The sequence below is a fragment of the Magnolia sinica genome, chromosome 13 (assembly GCF_029962835.1).
Source record: "Magnolia sinica isolate HGM2019 chromosome 13, MsV1, whole genome shotgun sequence".
Classification (NCBI taxonomy): Eukaryota; Viridiplantae; Streptophyta; class Magnoliopsida; order Magnoliales; family Magnoliaceae; genus Magnolia; species Magnolia sinica.
In genome coordinates this window covers 9,193,698-9,221,550 of record NC_080585.1, presented here as the reverse complement: position 1 = coordinate 9,221,550, position 27,853 = coordinate 9,193,698, and the positions used below count along the sequence as shown (strand labels likewise).

The 27,853-nt window shown below is 38.2% G+C and overlaps 1 protein-coding gene across 1 annotated transcript; it reads right to left on the bottom strand.

The window, feature by feature from the left end:
* Positions 1-84: 84 nt before the first annotated feature.
* On the bottom strand, positions 85-26,440 carry LOC131222717 (uncharacterized). Its single transcript, XM_058217880.1, has 17 exons — positions 26,083-26,440; positions 20,319-20,444; positions 19,494-19,553; positions 17,341-17,454; positions 17,156-17,243; positions 15,918-16,063; positions 15,708-15,809; positions 14,235-14,306; positions 14,062-14,161; positions 7,459-7,541; positions 2,897-2,974; positions 2,725-2,823; positions 2,542-2,592; positions 2,392-2,448; positions 2,274-2,315; positions 722-960; positions 85-636 (listed from the first exon to the last, which is right to left on the bottom strand). Exons 1-16 carry the CDS (start codon positions 26,245-26,247, stop codon positions 874-876), a joined length of 1,470 nt encoding a protein of 489 aa, XP_058073863.1. The 5' UTR covers positions 26,248-26,440; the 3' UTR covers positions 85-636; positions 722-873.
* Positions 26,441-27,853: the final 1,413 nt, after the last annotated feature.

The following is a 27,853-nucleotide window of genomic DNA, read 5'->3' as shown; positions in this document are numbered from 1 at the left end:
CCTAGTGGGGGTGGCTAACGGTGAAATGTGAACTGACAGTGGGGTGTGCTAACAAGTTTAAAAAAAAAAAAAAACCACTGCCAGAGTATCAAAGTTTCTCTCCTTGATAAACAGCAACAAGTAGCATAAACTGGTACTTACACAAGTAATTACAGCATAAAATGGTACCAAAAAAGAAAAAAGAAAGATTACACTGGCTATTTCTCACATATTTCTACAAAATTAGGGGAATTTTTTTCTTCTCATTTTTCGGGGATCAAAGTCCAAATTGGGGCCATTTTAGTAAAACTCACAACCAATGAGATTGTCAAAATTATCTCACATGGTTTGGGGGGAAAGCTTCACCACATGATGTCCAACTTGATTGTGAATGTAACGAGTAGTCCTGCTTGAGGTTGAACTCTCATCGAAATTGAGTTCCACATGTTGTTAGGAGAACAGGCAGCTATTTTTACAACACCCAACTGGATCATCAAACATCGAGGACATTTCCACATCTTCCTCAATTTAAGACTCCAACACCCAACTGGATCATTATCCATTGAGGACATTTCCATTTCATTTTCAAAGGCAATGGCCATTTTTCTTGGTACTGCTGATTTGATGAAGTACATGGGGTATAGAGCTCACAAATCCCTACACATACAGACATTACAAGTTAAGAAGATGATGAATATAAATATCTGTTAACCCCATGAAAACTGAAAAAGAAAAAAATTACCAGGTCGCGCAGGGTATGCATTCTAGCAGACATCTGGGCTTTTAGGCCCACCAGGTGCTGCACCCAAAATTCATGTACCCCACATTGCTGCTGCCTATGTGATATACCGTGATGCAAATCATTTCCATTCGATGGCGTCGTCCTTTCCTCACCTAGAAGTTTCCCTCTACTTCCAGGCAAGTGCCCGATGCTAATTTAGCTATGGTTGTACCTGCAATGAAGCCACCGGACCAAGCATTCTGCAACAAATAACAACTGGTGGTTAGGTAATGACTTGATTTCACTTGGAACTGAGGTAAACAAAAAGTATTATATCACAGAGGTTTCCTAAGCTCACACGTGTGATGAGTACCATCTACATGCAACAAGCACCAGCTGGTGGATGGCTTCAACATGCAGGCTGTCTCCATCAGGTGGGTCTGGCCAAACTAAATGTTATCGCCCAGAAGATTAGGTTGGTCCACTATGTTAGAAAAAGGTGGACAACTTAGAAAACTTCAGCCTTTTCTTTTACATGAGCTGCCTTATCCAAGCATGAAGGAGCTTCACAAAGCTCTGACATCTAAAAGGCAATGTTATGGCCTTACAACAGTAACCAACTGTTACTGTCATATATAATTATAATAGCTGCTACAAAAGAGAAAAATGGAAAGAGGTTGGACCCAGATATCTTAATTAATTTTTTAGTTTTATGATAAAATTTAGTTTTACTGTAATTTTGAATGAATACTGTTTTTCTTTCTTCTTCTTCTTCTTCTATTTTTTATTATTTTTATTTTTTTTATTTTTATTTTTTATATAAAAAAACAGCCTATTTTTACCAAAACGGTTTCACATATAATGCCACTATATTTGCAAATGGTCCCGTCTCGTGTGTACTACTGGCCATTATTTCATGACATTGCAGTCATTATTTAACAGGCATTTTATGTTACATAACATGATAGACAGTGAACAATTCCATGTCTGTTATAATGGGCATTATGATGTTTTCTAAAGCATGATGATTTACTGGCTCTAGTTCTCTTTTAGACTAGTTGTTTGTCTTTTCCCTTGGTGTGGAATAAGGAATGAAAATGATGTTTTCCCTTTGACGAGAATGTGACAAGGTTAGGGCTCAGATGGTTTTCTTCAGCCTCAATTGCAGCTCATCCAATCCTGCTCCAAAGTCTGCACATTTGATATTAAATGCAGACCGTATGGAGATTCAGGTCGAAGAAATCTTGTCCAATTGGAATATTATTTTTGAATCCATCAATTGGGGGGGGGGGGGGGGTGTGCAAGGAGAAGAAGCAATGGCTTAAATGAGAAAATAAAATTAATACAGTTCAGCTGCCCAGACATCGCAACCATATTAATATCAGAATTGGAGCCTGCTTTAGCATGTAGCATAGCCAGATTCGTGGAGGATTGCTCATAGATGGGCCAAGTATGTTGAATGTACTTGGGACTGAGTAGCACTCAAGGTACCAGACTGCCCATCAAAAGGAAGAGGACCCAGCGAGGAGTGTGCCCAAGGATATCATGTAATTCCTCAAAAAACAGATATTACCTGAAAGTTGAACCCACCAGTTACACCATCAATATTCAATACCTGTAAAGAAATCAACTTGTGGACATCATGAGTGGGCCTTGATGGACGGACTCTAAAGCAGGACAGAAAATACCACCTCTCCAGCAAAGAAAAGATGAGGCTGTATCCTGCTTTGCATGGTATTGAGTGTAATCTTCACAAAAGGAAAGAGGAATGTAGTTAAAATCTAGCAGAAATGAACCCAGAAAAATTATTCCAGCAGACACGCAATTGCAGAAGTGGAAACCTCCGAGAGTGGGACCCCTCCGGCAGTGACGAACTCATCCTTAAATTGACCCTTCATTTAAAATTAAAAAAATATATATATAAATTTCTACAGGATACACCTGACATTGAGAAATGTATGCATTTATAGCACTCCTGAGCTTATATTTTTTACTTGAAAAGAAACAAGCCATACAGCCCATACCTTTCCTATCACCCTAAACGGGCATTGCTTTAGCAGAGAAGCAAGCGAATATAAGGAGTTATTTGGCACGGAAGCGCATAAGATATCTCCATCTAAACCCTGACATTCATAAAATGTATTATGTCACCAATAGTCAAATATATTTTTCTTAAATATTAGCAAGATACATTACCTCACGTTCCAGCAGATATTTCCAAAATCTCTTCACCAAACTAAACCGTGGAGGATGTGAATTGAGCAACTTTTGCTTCTGCAAAAATAGCATATGCTAGTTAGTCGAAAACTAATGACTTGCACAGGTATTTGGAATAGCAGACAGCCGGTGAACATTGATAAAGGGCAGTATGGTAAACCTTTTTACATAGATTGGAAGTTTGTGAAGATGATAAATGGTGTGGTGAAGTATGTGAAAATCATACAGAAGTGTTCCCAAACAAATGATGGTTAAAAAAAAAAAAAAACTAAATAAGCCTACAAGTTCTAATGAGTTATTTTTCACTTCTCAAATGCCATGGCTGCAAGGGATTTGCATACTCTAGCAAACATCTGAAGCATCTGGTACATACAGTGATACAGAAAAACAAGAGCTTATGATAAATCATTGACTAAGACTAATAGCATGTAGGCACATCCATATGTTAAGGAAAAAAGAAATGTTATAGCTAAAGATGAGCGAAACATGTGAACCCTGAAAATACATAACAGTTTAGGCATCAGTCAACTGCTGCATTATATCTTTCATTCATTCTTCCTTTCTTTCTTCTTTCTTCTTCTTCTTCTTCTTCTTCTTCTTCTTTTATTTTTTTTATTTTTTTATTTTTATTTTATAGATAAACCGCTACATTTGAGAGTAGGGAACAACCAAATTATGGTAAATTTTGTTTAGAAAAACAACCACATTTCAACATCACAAGACTTAAACAAGAATGTAGATTTCCAATTCACCAAGGAAAATCTTGTAAAAACTGTCACTTGTTGGTATTTATTCAGATTAATCTTGAAATATAAAATACATATGCATTTTTCATTCTTATATTAATTTTAAAGTTAAACACAAAAAAATAAAACATGGTTGACTTAAAGAAGAAGCAAAACAATGTTCTCTCATTTAAAGCTTGTGTCACCAGCAGTGAATAAATAGAGTGAAACATGGAAGGGTTTGAGAAGAAGCAAAACACTTTGCCTATTGCAGAAGGCAGTTGATTCCATACCAATGTTATTGGGTGGGCGAGTAATATGGCTACGGTGACATGGATATTTGCAGATTTTCCTTATATGTCTCCATCCATCATCACACTTAGTGAAGTGAATGAAATTGCAGACTTCCAACATAAAGGGGGTGTTTCTAAATCTGCCTTGTAGTCCATTTTAGTCTGTAGCCTTTTCTTTTATTATTGATTTATTTTGATAGCAAGACCCTAAATAAAATTGTTACTTAGGGGAGAATATCTTCTTCTTTTTTCTTTTTTTTTTTTAATTTCAAAGAAACTGAATTTTATTACGAAGGCACAAAGGCCAAAAGGAGAACAGGAAAAAAAAAAAAGAAAAAGAAAAAGGAAGAAAACTATACAACAAACCAAAGAAATCCACAGCCAGAGTTAAACTGACATCCACTCTCTTACAGAACTGAAAAAACTATTGAGAACTCCTAAAGCCGAACTGGATTTATTATCAAAGCATTGGCTGTTGCGTTCTGACCAGACACACCAAAAGATAGCCAGCAGACATAAATCCCAGGCAGATTTCCAACAGTTCTTTCAACCTTCAGAAAACCGAGAATGAAATAAAGCCTCCATTGAGTCAGGCATAACCCAAGTGATGCTAAGAGACTGAAGCACTCCGGACCAGATTTCCCTTGGGAAAGAGCAGTGGATGAAAAGGTGGTTTACTGATTCAGCATCCTCTTAGCACAGTAAACACGCATTAGGAGGGACCATCATTCTTTTGCAAAGATTTATCTATGGCAAGGATATGGTTCCTACCTGATAACCAGGTGAACCTTTGAAGGAGCATCGGAGAACCAGACTAGCATGACGTGACTATAGAAGGGAAGGAGAGCATGATTGGATATTCTGTCGTGAAGCGATTTCACAGAGAAGACACCCAAAGAGTGGAACTTCCAAACTAGCGAATCCGCTTCTCCCAAGATGGAGCTAAGGCTCTGCAAAAACAAGAGGGAGGATGATCAGTTGATCTGCCTCATCATCCTCGAGGTTCTGGTGGCAAGCGGGGATCCACACACCCCTGCCTTCAGAACACGAATAAGAGTCAGTAATTGAAATCTCCAGAATCACACAAGCTGCCACTAGAGAAGGGAAGGAGTCACGAAGGGGGGTGTCACTGCACCAAGAGTCTTCCCAAAACCAGATACAGGAACCATCACCTAGGGCAAAGTCCATACCCTCCTGAACAGCAGAAGCCATCTTGGCAATATATTTCCAAATATGGGAAGCCTGATAGAGAGTGGATTCCTTGATTCTCCAGCCCATTGCAGCTCAGCCATATTTGGCAGCTATACATTGGCAAAGAAAAGGAATTTACTCCTCCAAGGGGAGAGCTTTCTCTCTAGTCTTTCGATGACCTTATACCACAAGTGTTTGGGAGGTTTACCAATGCAAAGAGGAAGCCCAGGATAGGTTGACAGGAATGATCCCACTCGACAACCAAAGAGATTAGCAAAATTGGAAATTTCTAAGGAAGATAAATTGATGCCCATGACCTCTGACTTGGCGAGGTTGATCTTGAAGCCAAAGACTAACTCAAACAGCCAGATAATATTTTTGAGGTTATCCACCATGTACGCCACAGCGTCACAGAAAATAAGGGTGTCATCCGCAAATTGCAGATGGTGAATTTTTTGAGAAACTTAGCAACTAGAAAACCTTGAAATAGACTCAGATCTTGACCTTTGATTTAGAGACGACTGAGGGCTTCAAAAGCAGTAAGGAAGAGGAATAGGGAGAGGGGGTCCCCTTGGTGGATACCCCTAGACACCTTAAAATAACCAGAGGGGGAGCCATTCAGTATAATCGAAAACTTAGCCGAAGAAACATAGCTCCTCATCCAACCTCTCCATTTCTTATCAAATCCTATAATCCAAGAATTCCCAGTCAACATGATGATATGCTTTCTCTAGATCCACCTTTCAAAGGATACCCTGAGTCCACACATTTATGGGCCAAGAGGGCACTATCAAGAATTTGGCGGCTTGATATGAACGCACTTTGGAGAGGGGAAATAATTTTTCCCAAAATAGATCTAAGTCTGTGGCTCAACAATTTTGTCAGAATCTTTTACAAGCCGCCAATTAGGTTGATATCCTGGAAATCCCTCAAGGAAACAACCGCTTCAATCTTTGGAATTAGCGCTAAAAAGGAGGAGCCCAACTCCAACAACAGACAACCAGATTGGAAGAAATCTCTAACAAAATCGATAACATCAGATTTCAGAAGGTCCCAAAAGAATTGAAAGAAGGCTGGAGGGAAACCATCAGGGCCAAGAGCCTTATCATGTTCCAAGCCAAACATTGTATCCTTAATCTCCTCCTGTGAGGGAGGTTGTTTAAGAGAAACAACCTCCTTCGGAGAGAGACTGTCAAAGTGCAGATTGTCAAGGGAAGGTCTTGGCCATTGGTCCTTGAAGAGCGGACTGGAGAAAACATTAGCAGCAACGGTTGTTTGTCCTCTAGTCTGGTTCCATTAGCCACCAGAGGAGATGGAGTTGGCACGGGCTCAGGCGCTGGCTATGCGATGAAAGTATCTCATGTTTTTATCGCCTTCTTTGAGCCAGGCGGCCCGTGAGCGTTGGGCAAGGGACCTTGTTCCCTGAGTCTAGAGGAGTAATTAGAAGAGAGCGTATCTCTAGATGTTTTATCTTCATCTGGCAGGGGACCTTGTTCTTCCAATATGACCAACGCTTGAAGCTGCCAAAGAATCCCATTGATCTTTGCCTTCCTTTGACCAAAGATCTCCTTGTGACATCTTTTAAGTTTCCCTTTAAGCAGCTTCAGTTTGAGACAAATCTTAAAGCTTGTATGACTTGCAACATCAAAGGAAAACCACCAAGACAAGACTAGATCTCGAAAGCCTTCCACTTCAAGCCAAGCAAGCTCGAAGCGGAAAGGTTTGGGCCCCCAATTGATACCATTAGATTTTAAGAGCAGGGGGCAATGATCCGAAATGGGTCTAGGGAGACCAATATGACGCACAAAAGGAAAAGAGCCCACCCAATCTACAAAGGCGAGAAACCTGTCATTGTTGGACATTGCCAGATTTGCTTGACCATTAGACCATGTATATCTCACGCCACCCAAGGGGAAATCCGTCAGACCATGCTTAAGGACCCAGTCTGAGAAAGATTTCATGCTGCTAGTGTTACGACAACCTTTATTTTTTTTCGCGGGAAAATCTAACGATGTTGAAGTCACCCCCAATACACCAAGGAAGATTCCATCTAGACTCCACAAATGAGAGTTCATCCTAGAAGGAGGGACGAAGACCGAACTGTTCGGGCCGTAAACCCTTGAAAAGACCCATCTAAACCCCAACACCACCTCCCTAAAAACAACTGAAGATCTAACAATGTATGTAACAGGATGGTAAAAATGAATATGTATTATGCTCATGACAGGCATAAAAGATGTAGACATCAAGTATTTCTTAACCAGATTTAAATATAATTCATGAAAACTACAAGCTTGACAAATGTGATCATTATTTAAGTCGAGGAGTAAACCGCAAGCTGATCCTTGTGTTGAATCAGAATGTGCTTCAGATCTTCTATAGAATAATCAGGCACAAAATCGACAAACAACATTCCTGCATTTGGATTAAAAAATTAAGATAAAGAGGATAAAATCTATAAATTGAGAATTAATAATAACAATAATGAGATAATAATTTAAGAGAAACACACCCAAATTCTCAAATGGTTGGGACAAGGTACGTAAAATGCGAGTCGATGTGGACGCGTGTCTATCGACGCCATTTTCAAGATTTACTGTATCTTATTGAATGCTATGGTGACTCTCTTGGCATAAGACATTGGGGTTGGGAGCAACTCTTTACATTCTGTGTAATAAACTATAGGTGTTGTAACCACAAAAAACTCTTAGCTTCATGCTCATTAACATTGTTTGTGACCTGGAAGCATTGTTCCAAGTATCGACAATATAATTGATAATACTCATGATATTAATTGGAATCGCCAGCTCAGCGATACCAGTAACACTGGTAGTATCAAAAATTCCAAGTATCATGATAGATCGCCAATATATCGTTAAGTCTTGCCAATTTATTGATATCGCCAATGTATCGCGATGTTTTTTTTACTGTATAAATTCCAAATGTTGCTTATATCGCCAAAATCTATTTATTAATTTTTTTGCTAATTGATATTTTTTATAGATGCATGGTTGTATGATGAAATGCATGTTTGCATGCATGGATTGATGGAAAAATCATGGATGTATGTATGCATGCATGCATGTTTGTATGTGTATATGCATGGATGGATGGATCATGCATGTTTGTGTATACTATCTCCTGGACTCCTTGTATCTATGCATGCATGCATAGATGGTTGCATGGATCATGCATGTGCGTTTGTCTATATGTATATGGATGGATGGATCCACCATTTTCCCCAATGCCTTCCTGAGTCAGTGAAACATGCTTTTAGGCCCCCATTAAAGGGAAACTTATTATTTATGCATCCTTTTCTACTATTATTTGGTTCCTAAATAAGCAAATATGTGTATTTTAGCATTTGCTAAAGTCTCATTGAGAGATTCCACCATTTCCCCCATGTTTCCCCAATGTTTCCCTGAGTCAACATTACATGCTTTTAGACCCCCCATTAAAGGAAAATTTACTATGTATGCGTCTTTTTTGCAATTATTTGATTTCTAAATATGCAAATAAATGTATTTTAGCATCTCCTGAAGTTTCATTGAGAAATTCCATCATGTTCCCCCAATGTTTACCTCAGTCAACGATATATTTCTAGGCATTGGTGATATTGATACATGTTTCTATATCACCAGCCAACGATCCATGTGACAATATCAATGCTACGAACAATGCTTAGAAGATATTTAAAATGCTAAAAAATTCCCAACAATGACTCAAGCGTTTTGGAAAACTTACCCATGAAATCCAATTTGATTCAACTGTTGATTGGAACTTGGTCATAACTGACCTCTTATGACGAATGGAATTTGATCATTAGTGACTCTTTTATGCTTATATTTTGATACAACTGTCCATGGAAACATTATTCTTATGAGTTGCAGTCGATCCCTTCTCGATTTACTCTTAGTCGGCTCCATGATGAAAGAGTATCAAACACATTAGCCAAGTTTTGGTCATAGGAGAGTTGTGCCATGCAGTTCTCAAGTACCCTAAACTCCATAACCACACCAGAGCATTAGACCATCTGTTTCCTTAATGTGATTATTATGTGTTATTGAATAGGTGATGAATCAGGATGGCTTAATGTTTACCATTGGGTCATTCGTCTCATCTTTGTTTAGGTCTTTCATCACATGGGGTTCTAGTATTTGGTCGATTGGATATTTGTATTGGAGGATCGCAACAAGTCTCCTAACCGAGAGGCCCATCATGCTCAGATTGGATTGACTTGATCATGCACTAGCATGGGCATATCCTTTAACTTGAGGACAAAGGGGATGATCTCATCCTTGATGTGGCTTTGACACATTTAGTGATACCACTGCTCATAGTTGGTATACAACTATGATAGGGTACATGCATTAAGGATAAGTAACCTCTAGTGATCTAATATAGGAGCCATCATCTTCACGGACTCCAGTTCGTGGCTTAGGTCTTGATGGTCGGGGTTTCATCAAGCTTATCTTTGTGGGTCCACACTGCTGGATGTTTTGAAATAATTTTTTGAAGATTTTAAACCGTTGGATCTTCCGTTTATTTGTTGATTTTGTTTTATCTTGCTTGATGGAAAATTGATAGTCATGATCTATTTGTGAACCACCTCTTCATCTAACATGGAATCAAGCCAAGGGTGGGTAACCACAATGGTGGAGAGATATAATCTGTTTGGGTGATAGATGCGTTGTGTACACTTTTGTTGAGGTAGGGTCTTATCGAGACAAGGTGGTGGACTACCATACTTATGGTAGAACACCAAAACGTTAAACCTTCTCTATATACAAATCCTATTCTCAAGAGAATAGGGTGCCCTAGCTTAGAAAAGAGCATAGACATCTCCACCCTTCTCCCCTTCCAACATTTTTAAGGAGAGAGAAACAAGAGAGAAGAAAGAAATGTGAGAGAGGGAATTCTTCTCCTCTTCCATCACTTAGGTGGTCCACTTTTTGTGTTGATCTAAACCCTCGGATCTAGATCTCAGTCCTACAATGGATCTAAATTTGTTTGGGTGTCCGTTCTTCATTGAGGATAGATCATAGAGCAATCTCATCCTCCGCCACATTGTTCTAAGGTATCTGATTTGAAGCATCCATTTTTTTTATATATAATTATTATTATTCTAGAAACTCGAGATCTATACATTGGATCAATCCTTATTCAAATTAGGAGAATAATTTTTTATACTTCCATTTACGTCTTTCCAAAACCCTGTCACTTTAATATCATTATTTAAAGAAGAATGATAAGAACATACAAGTGTCTCTAAACAAAGAATTTCACCATGTTAGGAGGGAAGCCCATGAGTTCATAGACTTCTTGTTAAAGATGGAGCAACAGGACCTTGTGTATTTATAGGGAGCTTGGTCCCCATTCAACAATGACACTTTTTTATTTTATTTTCATTTTAGCCTTCTTTCATAAAGTGTATAAGCTATAGAAAATCTTATATGTTAAATGGTCCCACAGTTGGACTCTTTGAGCTATTGAGCTTTATTGTACATGTTTGGGTAGAGTTTAAGCCCATTGGATAAGTCTCTTTATGTACTTTCTCTGGTCTAACCTTCACCACTTCAAATGGGTGTTTCACCCCTTCTTTTTGGTTGTTGAATTATAAAGAGAGGGACAGGGAAATGAAAGACAAAGAAAGGGATCGGGGGGCTTTATGATTGGAGAAAGGGAAGGGGCATGGTTGGTGTTTCATTGGGTTGGTGGGGGGAACCCGTAGGAAGGGAGGATGACCCCCTGAATTCACATCAGAAATCACCAACATGAACACAAACAAAATCGGTGGATTGCATCTAGAAACAAAACAAACCACTTCTATTCTCAAAGCTGAGGTATATGAAGAATTGCTTTTTGGTCCCTTTCATCCTGTGGTTAAGACATCATCTTTTCATGTCGAAGACATGGGGTTCAATTCCCATAAGGGATAAGTACTCGTTCCTGGCCAATGGTATCATTGCTGAGTGATCGCTCGCTATCTGGCTGGAAAAGGTGGTCCGGGAGCTTCCTCTCTCCCAGCAAGCAAGACGAGATGAGATCACCACTTCTCAGTAATGGACTTCCTTGAATTCTTCCTTAGCCTTAGATGTCCTTTCATAGATTCTCGAACCTCCGACAGAAAGAATCTCCATGCATGCGTTCTTTCTCTCCTCCCCTCAGCCACACATCTCTTTCGTTCGCCCCTTTTTTTCTTTTGATTTTTTGTGGCCGTTTTTGTTAGGCATTGAACCCCACCTTAGGTGCTGAGTGCTGTCCTCCCCTCCCTAATACCTAATACGTCAGTTCCGTCTATGGAGCCTAAAGCTTAAACCATGGCATGGCAGTAAGCAGTGACGTTGGCCCAGTCTCTCGCCCAGCCTTCGCCTTCTTCAGTGGCCGACGTTGAAGCGTTCAACGGTTCTTCGGCCTACCACCTTTCTTTTTCGACGGTTGAGCTTGTTCAATTGAAGCTAATGCTATGCTGCCCTTCCCTTGTTCAAGAGAAAGCGAGGACTTTCTTTTAGCTACCGGCCCAAACAAAAGAGATTAGCCTCGTCGATCGATCGATTGATTGGATCGAAGTACGAAGGGGTTGATTGAAGTGTGAGATCAGACAGACCGAGCAACTAGCTGCTGCAGGATTGGACGTCTATCTATCTCACCACGTCAATGACGGCGGAAGGAATGCCCTTCTTTCTTACGGCTCGTTACCGCAGCGCTCGTTCACTCCGACGTGTAGTGTCTTTTTCAACCAGTAGTGTATCAGCTCTGGCATTATTGAACGAAAGAGATGCCGGGTCGGTCAATTGCATTAGGTAGGAGATGCAGGACCTGTCTTAACCGCAAGTGCATTCGCTATTCGATCCCACCTACTAAAAGATATGATAGGTTGGTAGACTTTCTTCTCTATGTCGTTGTCTCATCAATGAGTGTAGATTGATGGAGATGGCTTTTGTGCTAGTCAATCTGTATCCCATTCTTCTGGCATAGTTTTGTTGGATCAAAGATTGCCAGGTGATCCGTCCTTTCTCTTCTGTCGTGGTTCATGCATTCTTCCTTCCACGTCACGTCAAGTCAATGTTCCAAAGCCGCCAAGAGTTGAAGGTTCCTCATAAATAATAATCATGAGATTCTTTATTTTTTTTATGATTATTATACCTGTATTTATCATCGAAAGGTAGATTTATATAATCGATAATTTATGTGGTTGAAGCACCGCAACTACAGGTGGTAAATAAAGTGTATCATTCGTAGCCTTCATTCCTACCCTCTCGCTTGCACACAAGCCTTGCATTTTGAACAGTTGCCCTTCCTTCAATCGAACGCTGCTCCCGCTTAGATGGAGCAATTCACGACCTTGTTGCTCAACATCCGTTACATTATAGAGCATGACTGAGAACGACAATTTTCTTATTCATGGATGGCCTCCAGCCATGGGCAGAGCAAGAATAGACATCTGGCGGAAGTTACCCAAGCCTTGTTGTTAGAAATGAATGCTCCACAGTTCTATTGGGGTGATGCAGTTCTTACTGCGTGCCATTTGATCAATAAGATGCCTTCATTAGTTTTAGATGGCATAACTCTATTCAACTAGCTTCATTTTTTTTTCCCTGTTTCTCCTAAAGTGTTTGGTTGAACCTACTTTTTTCATATATTTGGGTTAAGTCAAGATAAACGTTCGCCTCGTTCCGCTAAGTGTATTTTTCTAGGATATTTAATACTTAAAAGGGTTATTGATGTTATTCCCCTACACTTAAGAAACATTTTGTGACTATCGATGTCACCTTCTTTGAAAATGTTCCATTCTACGTTACAGATGAGCAATTTGGTATTAGAGCCATCCTAAATGTGGTTTTGGACTAGTAATTCCTCCCGATCTAAGCCAAGTTGTTGGATCTTTTGTTTTAGGGTCTTCCAAACACGTAGGGGGTTGATCGGACCATAAGAAAAGCGCGTTTCAACGTCCATCTGTGCATAAAACATGTTTTTTGCGTTGTTCCTAAAATTCAAGGGAACACTATGAAAATGAGTGTACATGTCTTGTCGAATTATGAAGGCTTGTTGATTTCTCATAAGGTGATGTTGAAATCATTTATTTATGATTGTTCAGTTATGTGGAAGCAGTTCTTTTGATAAAATATTCTCTCGTTAAATTATACGCAATGTGGGATGTGGGTCTGGTATTGATGTAGATAGGGTGATAATGGGCCAAAAATCTCCATGTTATTTTATTGTGGAAGTATAGTTGTGTGTGGATCTCCTTTCAAGCCAACATTTTTCTTTCGGCATTGAAGCAAGTTGATTGTAGAATATCTATGGAGCCCAAAAGTACAGTGGTTGGATCCTCATTTCTTTGGGAAATATCTAGACACTCCTTCAATACATTAATAACTTCTATGAAGTTGAATGGAAATAATTATCTTTTGTGGGCCAAATCCATCTAGGTGTTTCTCTTAGCCCACGAAAAGGATCGGTTCCTCACAAATTCTAAGCTAGCAACCCTAATACCATGAAAGTTGGTATAGAAAAGAGAAAAGTAAAATAAAAGAAGAGAAGGAGAGAAAAAGGAGAGAAGAAACTTGGGAAAAGGGAGTGAGTGCTAGGGCTCACATTCTCAAATTTCTTTTCTATTATTTAATAAATAGATGAAATTACAATAGTGCCCTTAAGTAAACAAAAGCAAAAATACCGACAATACCCCTTGTACAAAAAACTATATTCCTAACACATCCCAAGACTAAATAACCAGGTCGTAGGCCCATAACCACTATTGTTAACAAGGTTAACCATCTATTATCAATAAATGACATTTTACCTCGTACTATATATTTCTAAATGAAGGACAAAATGGCAAGAATAACCACTCCCGCTTCATTCTTTTCATATAACGATTTTACGTGAATTTGTGTTCTAAAAATGCACAATGGTACAACTAAAGATCTCTTACCTGTGTAATCTGTTGCAAACAGATCACGAGCTCCCCAAGCAGATAAACGGAGGATCACTGGCCCACTAAGTCCCCAATGGGTCACTAACATAGGCCCCACCTAAAACCTCAAAACATTGGTTACAGTAATTACATTCTTACGTTTCTACATAATGTTGAGAAGAAATACATGCCTGCGTAAATTGAGGTATATTCCTGCGGATATTTTGTAACTTCAGATTTGCTTTAACTTTTGGGAATGTTACCTGAGCACAAAAAGCAATTAACAAGAAATTAGAAAATTACTTGAAGGCCATAGGAAGAATAACCATTGAACTCATGGCTAAGCTGAACAAGAGATATCTGCCAATATCAAGCAATACAAGCTGCAAGTTTACCACACACTTGTGTCAAGAAAGAAAGTGACATGGTCATCAGTCAGCAATAGTACAGTAAAAGAAACTAATAGATATGGTTCTCCTTTCATTTTAACATAAGTCATTGCTAATCTGTTTTTGAAAACAGTTTCAAAAACAGTAAACGACAATTTTTTTAAAAAAAATAATAATAATAAATAAATAAATCAGTAAACAAACAAATCGCTTTAAACAAAAAAAAAAATGACTTTAGCAAAATGAGGGGAATCTATTGAGAAAAAAAGGGGAAGATTAAAGGGTGATCTAGAAAGAAGATAAGTGTGGCTTACAGGTTTGAAAAAAGAAAATGAAGGATGATGAGTGGTGATAACAAAAGAAAGATGTGTGTGATGGAAGATTTTAATGAAGAATGAGAATGAAATGGAAGAGTAAGGCTGATGGAAAATAATGATGAGGAAGAAGATGACGTTGAGATGAAAAATGAACATGAAAATAAACGAGAAATGTAAAAAAGAAGACGATGACGATGATGACAATGATAAGTGATGAGGAGGAGGAAAAGGATCCACAAGATGAAGAAGATGGTTTGGTAGTGGTGATTATTTACCTGATGTTGGATTGTATTAAAGTTTATTGTCATTTTATCCAAGAGAAAGTGACTTCTAAGGATGTTTGCATGTTATATCAAAAGTCAAACAATCAACTCACCAATTTTCTAGCCAATGGTTCCGATCATTACCATTTTCTTCACCTATGTTCCAAGCTGAATATAATTAATATCCATGCTCCAGCTTGAGGGAGAGTGCAGGGAATGTGAATGTATATTTGTATTCTTGCAGAGCACCATATGTTTTTCTCATGTTAATGTGTATGTGTGTTAGTCAAGAGGGACCAACACAAGTGTTGCATTTCTCTAAAAAGTTTTTTTTTCTTTTTTTCTTCTTCTCTCTTCTTCACTCCCACTCTCCATCTACTAACATGACCTACATGCCAACATGGTCAGGACCCACGCTGCATCTTAGCAAAAATATTAACAGAGTGGTTTGCAAGTAGAAAATGCCTAGAGCATGCATTGCCAGATGAGCCCATTGCACACAGGCAGCCATTCACATATACGCATACAAACAATGTCTAGATCTGTCTCATAATGATCCAATCCGTTCATGTACACAAATGCACAGCCATATGACTATACTTGTACAAAATAAGCATGTTGAGAAAAAAAAATGACTTTGCTAACAAAAGGAAATATCAAGATAGAGTTCCTAGTCAATTTCGAAAGATGATTACCCCAGACAAATCTGCCAATTTTGTGTCCTCAATTTTGAAAGTGAATAAGCTTGGATTTGGATCTATAATTGAATGACCAAGTTGACCGGCAAGAGCATAACCCTATTAGAGAGAGGGGAGGGGAGGGGGGGGGGGGGGGCGGCATCCAGTAAATCAATCCAACCATACTTGGCATTATATATTAGCTAGAAAATAAATTTGTCTCCAAACCTGTGGGCTACTCCCAGTGGCAATCAATAAATAATCAGCTTCAATATGTTCAACTAGATCAATTGTCCGTTTTTCAACCTTGAGTAGGAACTTCCCACTAATAGTCTTAGATGCACTTGTTACAACTTTGCCAGCCTGCAGAAAAACTGATAGAATATTATATGTCAGCATACCATCATAGTAAATGGAGTTGTAAAGATGTTCAATACAATGGATCAGTGTAAAAAATCCAAGTCCTTTATTACAATGTTCCTGGCATCAGCAATATTATCAATAATATCAGCCAATATTATCTGTATAGAAAGTCAGCGATACAGCTACAGGGTTTAATGTAAAATTTGCAGTGTTGGTCTATATTATCAATCATATCAAGATAGTGCGCGAAGTTTTTGACATTATGAGATATCTATGAAGCCTTATCCCAACTATGTTCCCCCATTGCACTCTATCACAGACCATGATAAAGATTAGTGCATTAAAATTAAATATATTTTTTTCCAACAGTGAATTATGTGCGCCCCTATACAATGGCAACCTATTATGTACAGTGCTTTTTTTTTTTTTTTGTAATATTGCAAGTCCTAAGTGTGTAATCATGTGTCTTTTAACATCTCCTGAAGTTTCACTGAAAATTTCCACTCATTTCCTAATGTTTCCCTCAGACAGATACATTCCCCAGTATTTGTGACATTATTGATGATATTGATACATGTTTCCATATCCCAAGTTATCAACACAGAATGTTAATGATAATTTCAATACTGCTTTACAATAGCACTCAACAATTAAGTAATTTGTTGTAAAACATTCAAGATGATGTTTGCCAATAAGTTTAAGAACTACCAATATGAGGACAAACATAGTTTAAAGAAACGAGTGGCATCAGATCCATCTACAGTCATTGACTATTATAGAGATGTTGAAAGGAATCCCAATATTTGACCATAAATATGCTAGTTATTTCATAATTCGGAATGTTCAAGCAGCAGTTTCAAGTAACCATTCCTCAAAGTCTGATACCAACTCACCAGAATGGATGATGCAAAGAACCTGACTTCACTAACAATTTAGGAAATTATGAGACATTCTTAGAAATCACAAAACATAAAACTAATCGAATTTACAATATTGAAAAGTACAGTTCCTTAATCAAGAGTGCCATGAACATGGATAGGCATGGACTTCTCCACTAACATGATGTCTTCCAAGTTCGAAACAGATGGTGAATAATAATATACCTCCATTCCTCCTTGCTTCAAGCAAAAGGCAGTCAATTATAGAGGATGAACTATTGCTGACAGGAAACACCCTGCCATCATCCTCCGTCTGAGTACAGAAGTGATAAAAAATTGTTACAAAACAATAATACAAGGTGGAAGAATAAAGGGACAAGGAATGAAATACATAGGGTTCTCGCAACAACCTTAAGCTCAACACCTTGATCAGAAAACCAAGACATAGTATCCATCGGGCCATGCATGCTGAAGAATGATCCTCTCAGTTCTTTATTGCCCCTAGGGTAATGTTCTGCCAAGACCTGTGTCATCAAATGGAAGCATGGGAAATAAAATCCACATCCCCTTTTTTTTTCCCCCTTTTCTTAGGTGAGTTCAGCTCAATTCTAAGACCTCCATGTTGAAATGCAATCTGCCTACCATTGACCTACAGGCTTGACCTACAGGCTTAAACCCTTTATGTGATATAAATATGCAATGTGCTCAAACCATACCAATCCCAGGGTGCTTTGAGTGTAAACAGAAACTCCTTTTTTTCTTTTTAAATACAGTTGACATGATTAAGCCTTGAAATAGGATTTATTCTCCTAGTAGCTTGGCAAAGTTTTGATGACCAGCTGCATACTGATGCAAACCTCTTTTTCCCAGTCTGGGTCCTGGCAGGTGCAAATGCTATCATTCGACTATTTCTATTGCTATGAGGAAGAATTCGTAAAGCTGATTCAAAATAGTTGGGACCATGCTATGATGACGACGACGACAAATTTATAGTTGAAAAATTCCTTGGGTAGGGAGAGAAGGGCTGACGTCAGGCAGGCAGCTGGTCACTGAAGTTTTGCCAAGTAAACATAGGAATAAGCCAACCCAAAATAGCTAGGAAGAAGTTATGATCATGATGATGACAGCTCATGAACAAAAAGATGATAGAAAATCTGTAGAGAAATATATGTATTTAGGTAGTCATGTGCGTTCACTGTTTAGTGTGGTCTGCAGCAGACATTATATCTGCTTAATATTAAAGAGATAGTATTAATCCATTGAAGCTAACACAGACCATTCAGCCCTAACACCCACACTCTCTTCTTTCTCATTTCTTCTTCCTCCTCCTTTCCTTCTTCCTTCTATTCTCCCTAAATCACTCCAGTTTCTACTAAATCAACCTACTTTGATGGAAGGATCAACCATATCCCCATTCAGAGATTTTTTGTTAATTATTTTTTTTAATGACGACAGGGTGTCCCCGCCCCCTTTTGAGGCAAGACTATCCCCTGCGGATGCACACAATCACCCCCCAACCACGTGCATCGGGTAATCCAAGGGGAGGAGAATCAAACTCATGTCTGTGGGGAGCAAACCCACAACCCAAGCCATTCGCCCAAACCTATGACGGGTCCATTCAAAGATTTTTATTACCTTCCTTTTGTTCTCTTCTTCAATATAATGTCTATTGTAATTGCTGAAATTGATTGGTGCCAAAGTAAGTTGTCCATAACATGCTACCAAAAGGGGCCCATGTTTTTTTCCCCCGGATAAAACAAGCACTAGAGGGCATGCCTAGTAGCTAGATGACTGCGTGAGTTGCCAGTCCAACGTAAAATACTTTCACCCACCACCAACTGCTCCCATGATCCAACACAGCCAAAGTTGAATTCATAATTTACTAAATTCGGTGTCGGTTTGTAAGATTGATATACCTTGCAAGCCATTTTCCTTTCATTTTACTATATTTTACCCAAGAATAGTTTGCAGACATTGTTTATTGAGAAGTCCTCCCACATTGAGACCCCTTGTCTCTCTAGGTCCTAGAAAAAGTCCCCATATAATGTTCCGATGGCTTCTTACTTTTTCAACAATTTTTTTCTTTTTTCTTGAATGAGAACATTTTCAACAAGATATCACCTTCTTTTTTTATTTTTTTGAAAGAAAAGATATCACCTTTCTAATTATAATAATTATATATATATATATATAAAATCTTTGTTGCTGGCCTCCATTCCAGGAAAAAAAGAAAAGAAAAGAAAAGAAAAGAAAAGGAAAAAAAGAAAGAAAAAAGACCATTGCCACAATGGGTGATACAGCAAATGGTCCAATTGAAAAAAATAAAAAAAATTAAAAATATGAGAACCTGTGTTAATCGACATTTTGCTTACTCTTGGTTCATACAGTATGAATTGAGTTATTTGAAGATTTAGCAATGGATCGGCATCAGTTACAAATTACTAACATAAGTACATAACTAGAAGATAATATCTGACCAACCATCTATGAATGTTTGCACAAGGAATATCTAAATTCTAAAATTGTAAATTTCTAATGGATATAAAAATCAAGTATCCCTCACCATTTTATCAACATAATGACCATTTGTCACATTGCATCGTCCTCCTCCGGAAATCTTTACCTACAAATTGTAGGAATTTTCAAAGGAATAGTTAAATAAGGATGACCATACTTGTCATAAACATGAAAATTGAAACATCATACATTCATGGAACTTCTTGCTTGACAGAAAGTTGATCAGAACCACACTGAACTTGAGTAAATGCCTATAATGCACAAACATATCTAACATAGCTCTACACACTTAGTACATTTTCCACACAAAATGCAGAAGAATTTTATAGATGAAGCCCAAACATCCATATACACCAGAACTGCCCAAGTGATGTAGAAACAATGCTAGACTGCACAAAACGGCATTTTTAGTTCAGCCAGCAACCAGAAAGGTGGCCTCACTTTACCTAATACAGATTGTTCATCCATCTTGCAGGCCCCATCATGAATAATTCACACCTCAAAAATCTCTCCATCAGAAAATCCAAGGCACATGATAGGTGGGAATAATATTCTTACTGCAACATGTTGACAAATCAGCAAAACTATCCATCCATTGGCATGCATTCCAAATTCCAATGGAAGGGATTTTCCATGACATGCCCCATCCATAATGGGGCCCATGGCTCATCAGATGAACAGTCCAGTTGCAAAAAAGTGACCCCAAAATGATTTCTGGATTGAACAAAAGAAAAACGTTGCTTTATTAGGTTGGGCAGCAATCAATACTTCAAACAAAAGCGACGTGCACTGGGATGTAAGGAACTGCATGCATAGTAGTAAATCGGCCCAAAACAAGAAATAGGATGTAAGGAACCCCTATTCATCTAACCTTTGATAGAAACCTCCCTTTCTCAACAACCATCACACCCAAATGCGGAGCTAAATTTTTGGCTCTAATTGCAGCATATACTCCAGCGGCACCACCACCAACCACCACCAATAATTGTTCGCTTGTCTACCAGCAAAAGTTACTCATAAGACCAGAATAAACAGATCATGAAAACACCTCCAAAATGAAAAGAGCAAGTAGCGATAAAATAATTCTCTTTGAAAAGAGCTAGTAGCGATAAAATAATTCTCTTTGTTCAAGTCTACAAGAAGAATTTCATGAAATAAGGTCCCCATCCACATGAACTACTGCACATGTGGCATTCATTTTCTGCAATCCAAACCTTTCAAATGTGGGCCCCACTGTAGTTGGAGACATTTCATTTTCGATAAAAAGACATCACTTCAAAGAAGAAATTCCAGCATGGGGAGTGCACAGTTAGAATCCTGAACTCAAAATCAAATTCCTTGAAAGATCCCTAAGTCCTAACCTCTGATTAATGGACTTTTGTTGACTATTACTAATTTTAAATGTCCACTTGATGACCACTGATGGGAAAGCTTAGCTGTTCAGTGTGATTTCTGGGATAGATCAATCTATAACATAGACCAAGATCTTGGAAGGTAACAAAAGAATGAATGATTGCAAGAAGCGGGCGATGAATATGTGGGCCCCAAAAGCCCAATTTGCGGATCCTACAACCCATCCAGTGATCGTCGTGGACCACTCAAACTAAAAGGGGAATTCATAAGATGGCTATAAGACCACCCATTCTTTATGGAACAGAATGTTGAGCAGTTAAGGAACAACATGTTCATATGATAAGTGTAGCTGAAATAAGGATGTTGAGATGGATGAGTGGCAAGACAATGATAGAATTAGAAATGAATGTATTTGAGGGAATTTAGGAGTAGCACCAATAGGTAATAAGATGAGGGAAAGTAGACTTAGATGGTTTGGCTGTGACCAAAAACTGCACCTGCCATAAGGAGTGACAAGTTGAAGGCTCTAAAAGGGCAAGGGGAAGGCCCAAAAGGATGTGGGTGGAGCTATTAAAAAAAGACTTGATGACTATGGTCTAAATGAAGTAATGGCCCTTGATAGAGTGGAATGGCATAAAAGGATTCATGTAGCCGACCCCGATTAGTTGGGATAAGGGTCATATGATGATGATGATGATGATGACAGCTTGTCCGGTGGGCCCCATATATTGAGTTATGCTTAGAGATTTTTAGGGGATGGATATCCTTTGTGTGGATCTAGCTTGATTTTTTGAGGTCTTTATTTAGCAAATATTGTAAATTATCTTTAAAGGAATGTTAAGTAAGAGATTTGAGTTATAGAAGATCTATAATGGGATACATTAATATATTGGGGAAACTTTAATAAGACATTAATATCTTTGGAGATCCTAATAGGATAAGTTAGAGATAAGAATAAGAGAATAAAAGGGAGGGAGGGATTTTAAGTCCATATGTGTAGTATTTTTTGGTCTTAATTTAGAATAATTGAGTCTTTATATATTTGTCTTTGTAGATTCCATATTGTAGTGAAGATTTAAATTTTTATTTTTTTTAAAAAAAAGAGCACCGGTTTTGGGAGAAAATATCCTCTTGCAAAAGGAGAAAACCCTATAAAATCAATCCTTCAAATTGTGGTGTATGCAAAATCTATTCTTCTCCTCTTCTTATTTTCTTTCTCATCCATCTTACATCAGGTGTCCACCTATTCCACATGTACAAACAGCAGTTGAATGTTTATGGGTCTCCACACATGTATGCAGATAGGCAATATTATACAATGCTCACACCAAAGGTTGTATGGTACTGTTTCGGTTTCCAGTTTGGAAAAGTGGGGGGTGAGTGGGGCCCATGGTTTAATAATCCAAACAGTTGATAATATGTGACCCACTACAGATGGTTCATCCAAAAGAGTCTCCAAATTGGAAGCAATGATTGCAGTATTGATAATATTATCGGGATCGCACAGTACTAATATGATATGGCTTTAGTTGGGAAACTTCCTAGTATCGGTCAATATATCACAATGTATCGCAATGTATTGATATGCAATGTATCCCTATGTATCGTAATGCATCGCAAGTAATGTATCATCATGTATCGTTATGTATCGCAATGTATCTACGATAGCTTAAGCCCGTCAATCCCCTTTGCAAAAATATTGAAAAAAATCCAAAAAAAAAAATATATGTTTTTCTGAATTTTTTCTTCTTCTTCTTTTTTTTTTTTTAAAAAAAATTTATTTATTTTAAATTACATTCCTCAGAATTTTTTGACTACTCATTTTCGATTGTTTGGAGAGGAAAGGGGATTTGGTGGTCGAAATCAAGATCGGAGCATGCGGCATCGGAACCCAAATTGGTGAGTTTTTGTGATTTTTTTTTTTTAATCTTGTTTAAATTCCTTAAAATCAGTGGAATGAAGTTCATAATTCATAATTTTGCATGTTTTGCATACTCAATCAAGGGTTTTTATCCTTTAAAAAAATCAAGGATTTTGACCTTCGATTTTTGAATTTGGGAAAATTGGGGATATCCAAAATTTCCTCCATTTCACCCATTTAAGTCGCAATAAGAGGTTGAAAAAGTCACATTAGAGTGCTAGGAAGCTGATCTATAGATTGACGAAACTTTTTGAAAAGATAAGGATATTATTTTTTAAAAATTATTCTTAAATAAAAAATATTGAAATTTAGTTAAAAAATAATTTTATTTGAAAACAAGTAGATTGAGCAGATATTATGTACGCCTAAGATCTTGTATTTATAAGTATATACTGACTAACATCAGCCACACTTGTTTATTTATTCTCAAAAATAAATTTAGTTTTTTGAAGTATAAAAAATTAAAAAATATTTTTACATAAATGCATCATTTATTGTAGGACATTTAGTGATAGTATTTATTACATTTGATGTGCTAATAAGTTACATGAATTATAGAAATATAAGTGATTTGCCTATTTATTACTTTATATGAACTGATTTTTAATGTAGTTGCATCACTTCTATCTAATAACACATAGTTTAGTACCCCCCTATATACAACGAATGTTAGTCACTTGTACACGTATATAACCAGAATGCCATGTGTAGAGGGTGTTTGTGGATGGACAACATGGATAAACATATGTATCAATGTGGGGCCCGCTGTGTAGTGGATTTCAAAATTCACAGAAATCCCACATGGGACCAAATGCAATTCCATCCCACCTAATCCCAACCTTTCCCATCCTCCCCAAACACCCGATGGAATTTGCATGGGACCAAATGCAATTCCATCCCCCCTAATCCCATCTAATACCATGCGTCAAACATCCCCTTAGCAAAGGTGGGGGTTTCTCCATCTTCTCTTTGTATTGGGGATTCTATTCTCTTCCCTTAGTTTTAATGTATTTTCGTTATCGTATCCAAAAAAGAAAAGTTTGGAACACTGAACTATAGGCCCCACATGTACAAATTGGTACCAAGAAAGGTACCACTAAAAATTTTGGCCTGAGCATTTGTATGAGGGGAGTTATTTGATATTTTGATATTCTAGTAGAGTAAGAAGCTTGATACACAAGCACTCAGGAATTGTACATGTGGCATACAATTCTTTTTTTTTTTTTCTAAGATCGTGAATTCATTAGAAAGGCCAGAAACAGAAGCAGCATAAAAGTATAGGAGGAAACTTACAGGTAAGTTACTCTCAACCTGTAAGAAAGTCTCAGGCAAATCTGAAAGAGAAGTTATAGGGGAAAAGGCCATGTTTTCACTTATAGGGGACTTTCTTATAGGTCAATGGATTCTTCTTCTTCTTCTTATTTATTTATTTATTTATTTATTTATTATTATTATTATTATTTATAAATTTGGAAAAGGAAGGGAGAAACGCAGCTGGGCGAACCACTAGCCGTCTTCAACATCCATCCCCTGTTGTCAGGGTCACTTAAACCCCCCTGGACACGAGAGATGAGGAAAGATGTGGGGCCATTTTGATGTATGTGTTGTATCCACACAATCTATCTGCTTTGCCAGCTCATTCGGGCATGGGCCGCAATATGAAGCCGATCCAAATCTTAGGTGGACCACACCACAATAAACGACTTTGATTGAATGTTGGCCATTAAAAAATCTTGGCGGGCCACATAAGTTTTGGAGCAGGCCAATATTTTGCATTTCCCTTCCTCCCTGTCCTTGCAACAAGGGTTTTAAGTATCTACGATATTAGCCGATATATCTTGTATCCCACCTATGTGATACGAAACACAAGTAGTGGGATATATCCCACATGTTTGATTTGGTGAGCATTTTCGATTCTTTTTTTTTTTTTTTTTGTAAATCATGTTAAATAAGTGTCAAATTGTTACAAATAAATAGTTTTTCATGTTTTGCATGAAAAATCATGGATTGGGAGTTTCGATTTCGAGATTTAGAGGAGATAGGCTGAGTTGCGGAAAATTGAAAAGAATCGAAAATTTCCAATTTCTTGCAAATAAGTTGCAATTTTGTATTCAAACATGTCTGTAACTTGATCTAGTGATTCTTCTTTTTCTTTTGAACGTATTTCTTGTGCTTCCACACGTCTTCTTACATTTATAAATTATATGAATAGACTTTGAATATACTTGCATCAATTCAGTTAGATAGCGCATAGATTAGGACCCCATACAAAGAAAACGTATTATGTGCACTTGTTTTTTGTAATGTTTTGATTTATAAGTATGTACTGATGTCTTTTTTAACAACCACTGAAGTTTCGTTGAAAAATTCGACCAATTTCCCAATGTTTCCCCATGTTTCCAACAATGATGATAAATTACGCGATACAACCGATATATCCCATGCGATAACTGATATGTGACCGTATCCCAAGGGTGTGATCCGTAACGCGATACCAATATTTCAAACACAGAAATCAAAGTGGGCCCATGGTAGTCTACACATGTTGATTGGATGATCATGAATTTCATGGGTTGCCTTGCAAAAATCACGCTGATCAGATGATATAATCTATCCATAAGCTATTGTTCCACATTACAGTGATTTTGAAAACATGGGCGCACTTTTATGGCCCACTTGATGATTAGTTTAACCTAAGATACGGCTCAACTATTCATCTAGATAGGCTTAACAAGATGGCATACTTTGTGCCAAGCTTTCTTATGTGTCAATTAGGTTCAGATGGCATACTTTGTGCCAAGCTTTCTTATGTGTCAATTAGATTTTGGAACGATTTCCTACTCCAAGCTTTGCTTGGTGTAAATATACAACTTCTTACCTGTAATTAACTTACAGGTTATCCAAACACAAAAACTTACCTGTAACTGTAAGTAACTTACAGCTTACATCCAAACAGGATTACCCGTAAGTTACTTTGACCTGTAAGTTACAACTTAAAGAACTTACGGGCATCCAAATGCACACAGATGAAACCTCTCTTACAAACACTACCTGTAAGTAAGTTATCTGTAAATGCTTTACAATATAAAAGTCAAGGCATTCAAGGACCCCAAAATAATTTCTAAGCACCTCCATATTATCCATCACACTCAGCCAGAGTATTAAAGTTTTCTCTGCGTATAATAGCTCGTGAAAACATACCATGAATGAGCACAATTACCTGAAATGATGGGAACGTTTGTCGTGTACCGAATAACCATCATTGGGAACAAAGAACAAACACTTAGAACGCAGTCAGAGAAAAGAAGTTACGTTGAATTGGTTGAGAAGGGAAGATTTGGAGCGAGGGTTTTGTTATTACCTGTTGGGAGCTGCTGCTGCTGCTGCAGATGGTGGATGACGCGTGGAACCTTCGGTTGGAGTGGAGGAGGAGGAAGAGGAATCTGGCGTTGTACTTCCTGCGCAGGTTAGAGGCCGGCAGAGAAACTCCGAGGGGGAGGAGGTTGTGGAAAGTGGAACTTAGCATTGTACGAGGGCGACTGAGTTCTAGTTAAGTCAGCTGCAGCGCCTTTTATTTTTTTGGGGCGGTCGAGTAGAAGGAGATGAGTTGACTCACTGGGTAAACGAGGGAGGAACGAGAAACCGGTCGATGGCGCGCGAAGATTACCAAAACACCCTCGGAGCAATAGACGACTGAGACAGGGACGCCACTTGCATGTATAACCCAGGCTCGGAATCCCCTGTGACCCTAAGCTCTGTGGACCTGACCGTGAAATTTATGTTATATCCATTCCGTCCATCCATTTCTCCGCCTCATTTTAGTACATGGGCCCAGACAAGGGGGAGATCCGAAAGTCAAGTTGGCCACACCACAAGAAAAGGTGGATATGGAATTGCCCACTCTGATGCTTATATTCCATCTAATGCGTCCATGACGTGATTTCAAGGAGATAAGGTAAAGTACAAATATCAGCTCGATCCAGAACCTTTTTTTTGACTCCACATGGCATTTTCATCTCCATTGGAGAGAGGGAGTAGATATAACATAAACATCACAGTGGGCCACATAGAACTTGGGATTCATAAAACCATGCGTTCCTGGGATGAAGTTGGACATATGACATCAAAAGAAGTGTGTTTGGAGAAATCCGATTGCGTACTGAGTTAACTACGCTCTTATCGTACTGAGTAAACTCTGTTGGGCCCACCGTGAATGTATGTGGTCTATCCATGCCGTCCATCCGTTTTTACACCTCATTAAAGGGGTTGAGCCCAAAATTGAAGCACATAAAAGGCTCAAGTGTATTATACCACAAGAAACAATGAGAATAATAATTTCCACCGTGAAACCTTTCTAAGGCCTCCAGTGATGTTTATTTGTCATCCAAAGTGTTCATAAGATCACAATGACATGGATGAAGGGAAAACACGAATATTAGCTTGATCTAAAACTTATGTTGCCTCTTAAGAAATTTTCAAATGTAGACTTCAATTCACACTGTTTCCAGTGGCATGGTCCATTGAGATTTGGATATGCTTGATCTTTGAGTTGAAGCCCTAAATTTATATGATAAAATGGATGGATGTAATTGATACAATGCATGAATGACGGTGGACTTCATAGAGTTTACTCAGTACGCAATCCGCTTCCGTGTTTGGAGGGAAAGCAAGTTGTGTATAACCCGTTAGAAGGAGCCTACGTAGCCCACCATGGGATCCGTATGACATCCAGTCTTAAGCCAGTTCATTTTAATAATCATTCTAAAAAATGAGGTAGATTCAAAACTCAAAGTGAGGATGGAAACATTGACATTGAAATCTCAGAGGAGCACACCGTGGTCTTTATATGCCATCCAACTCATTCACAAGGTGATTCTCCCCCACTATGGAAAAAAAAATAAAAAATAAAATCGTAATCCAAAACTTCAATGGACCTACTAAAGTTTTAAGGGCATGCGTTCAATCTCCACTGTTTCTTGTCTCACGGCCCACTTAAGTTTTGTATGTTTGAGCTCATATTTTGAAATCATTTGGCAAAACTAATGGACAGAGTGAATGTCACATGGACGCCACGGTGGGCCCCACAAAGGTTTGTGGATTACTTGGCCTCCATGTAACAGGGCTCATACACA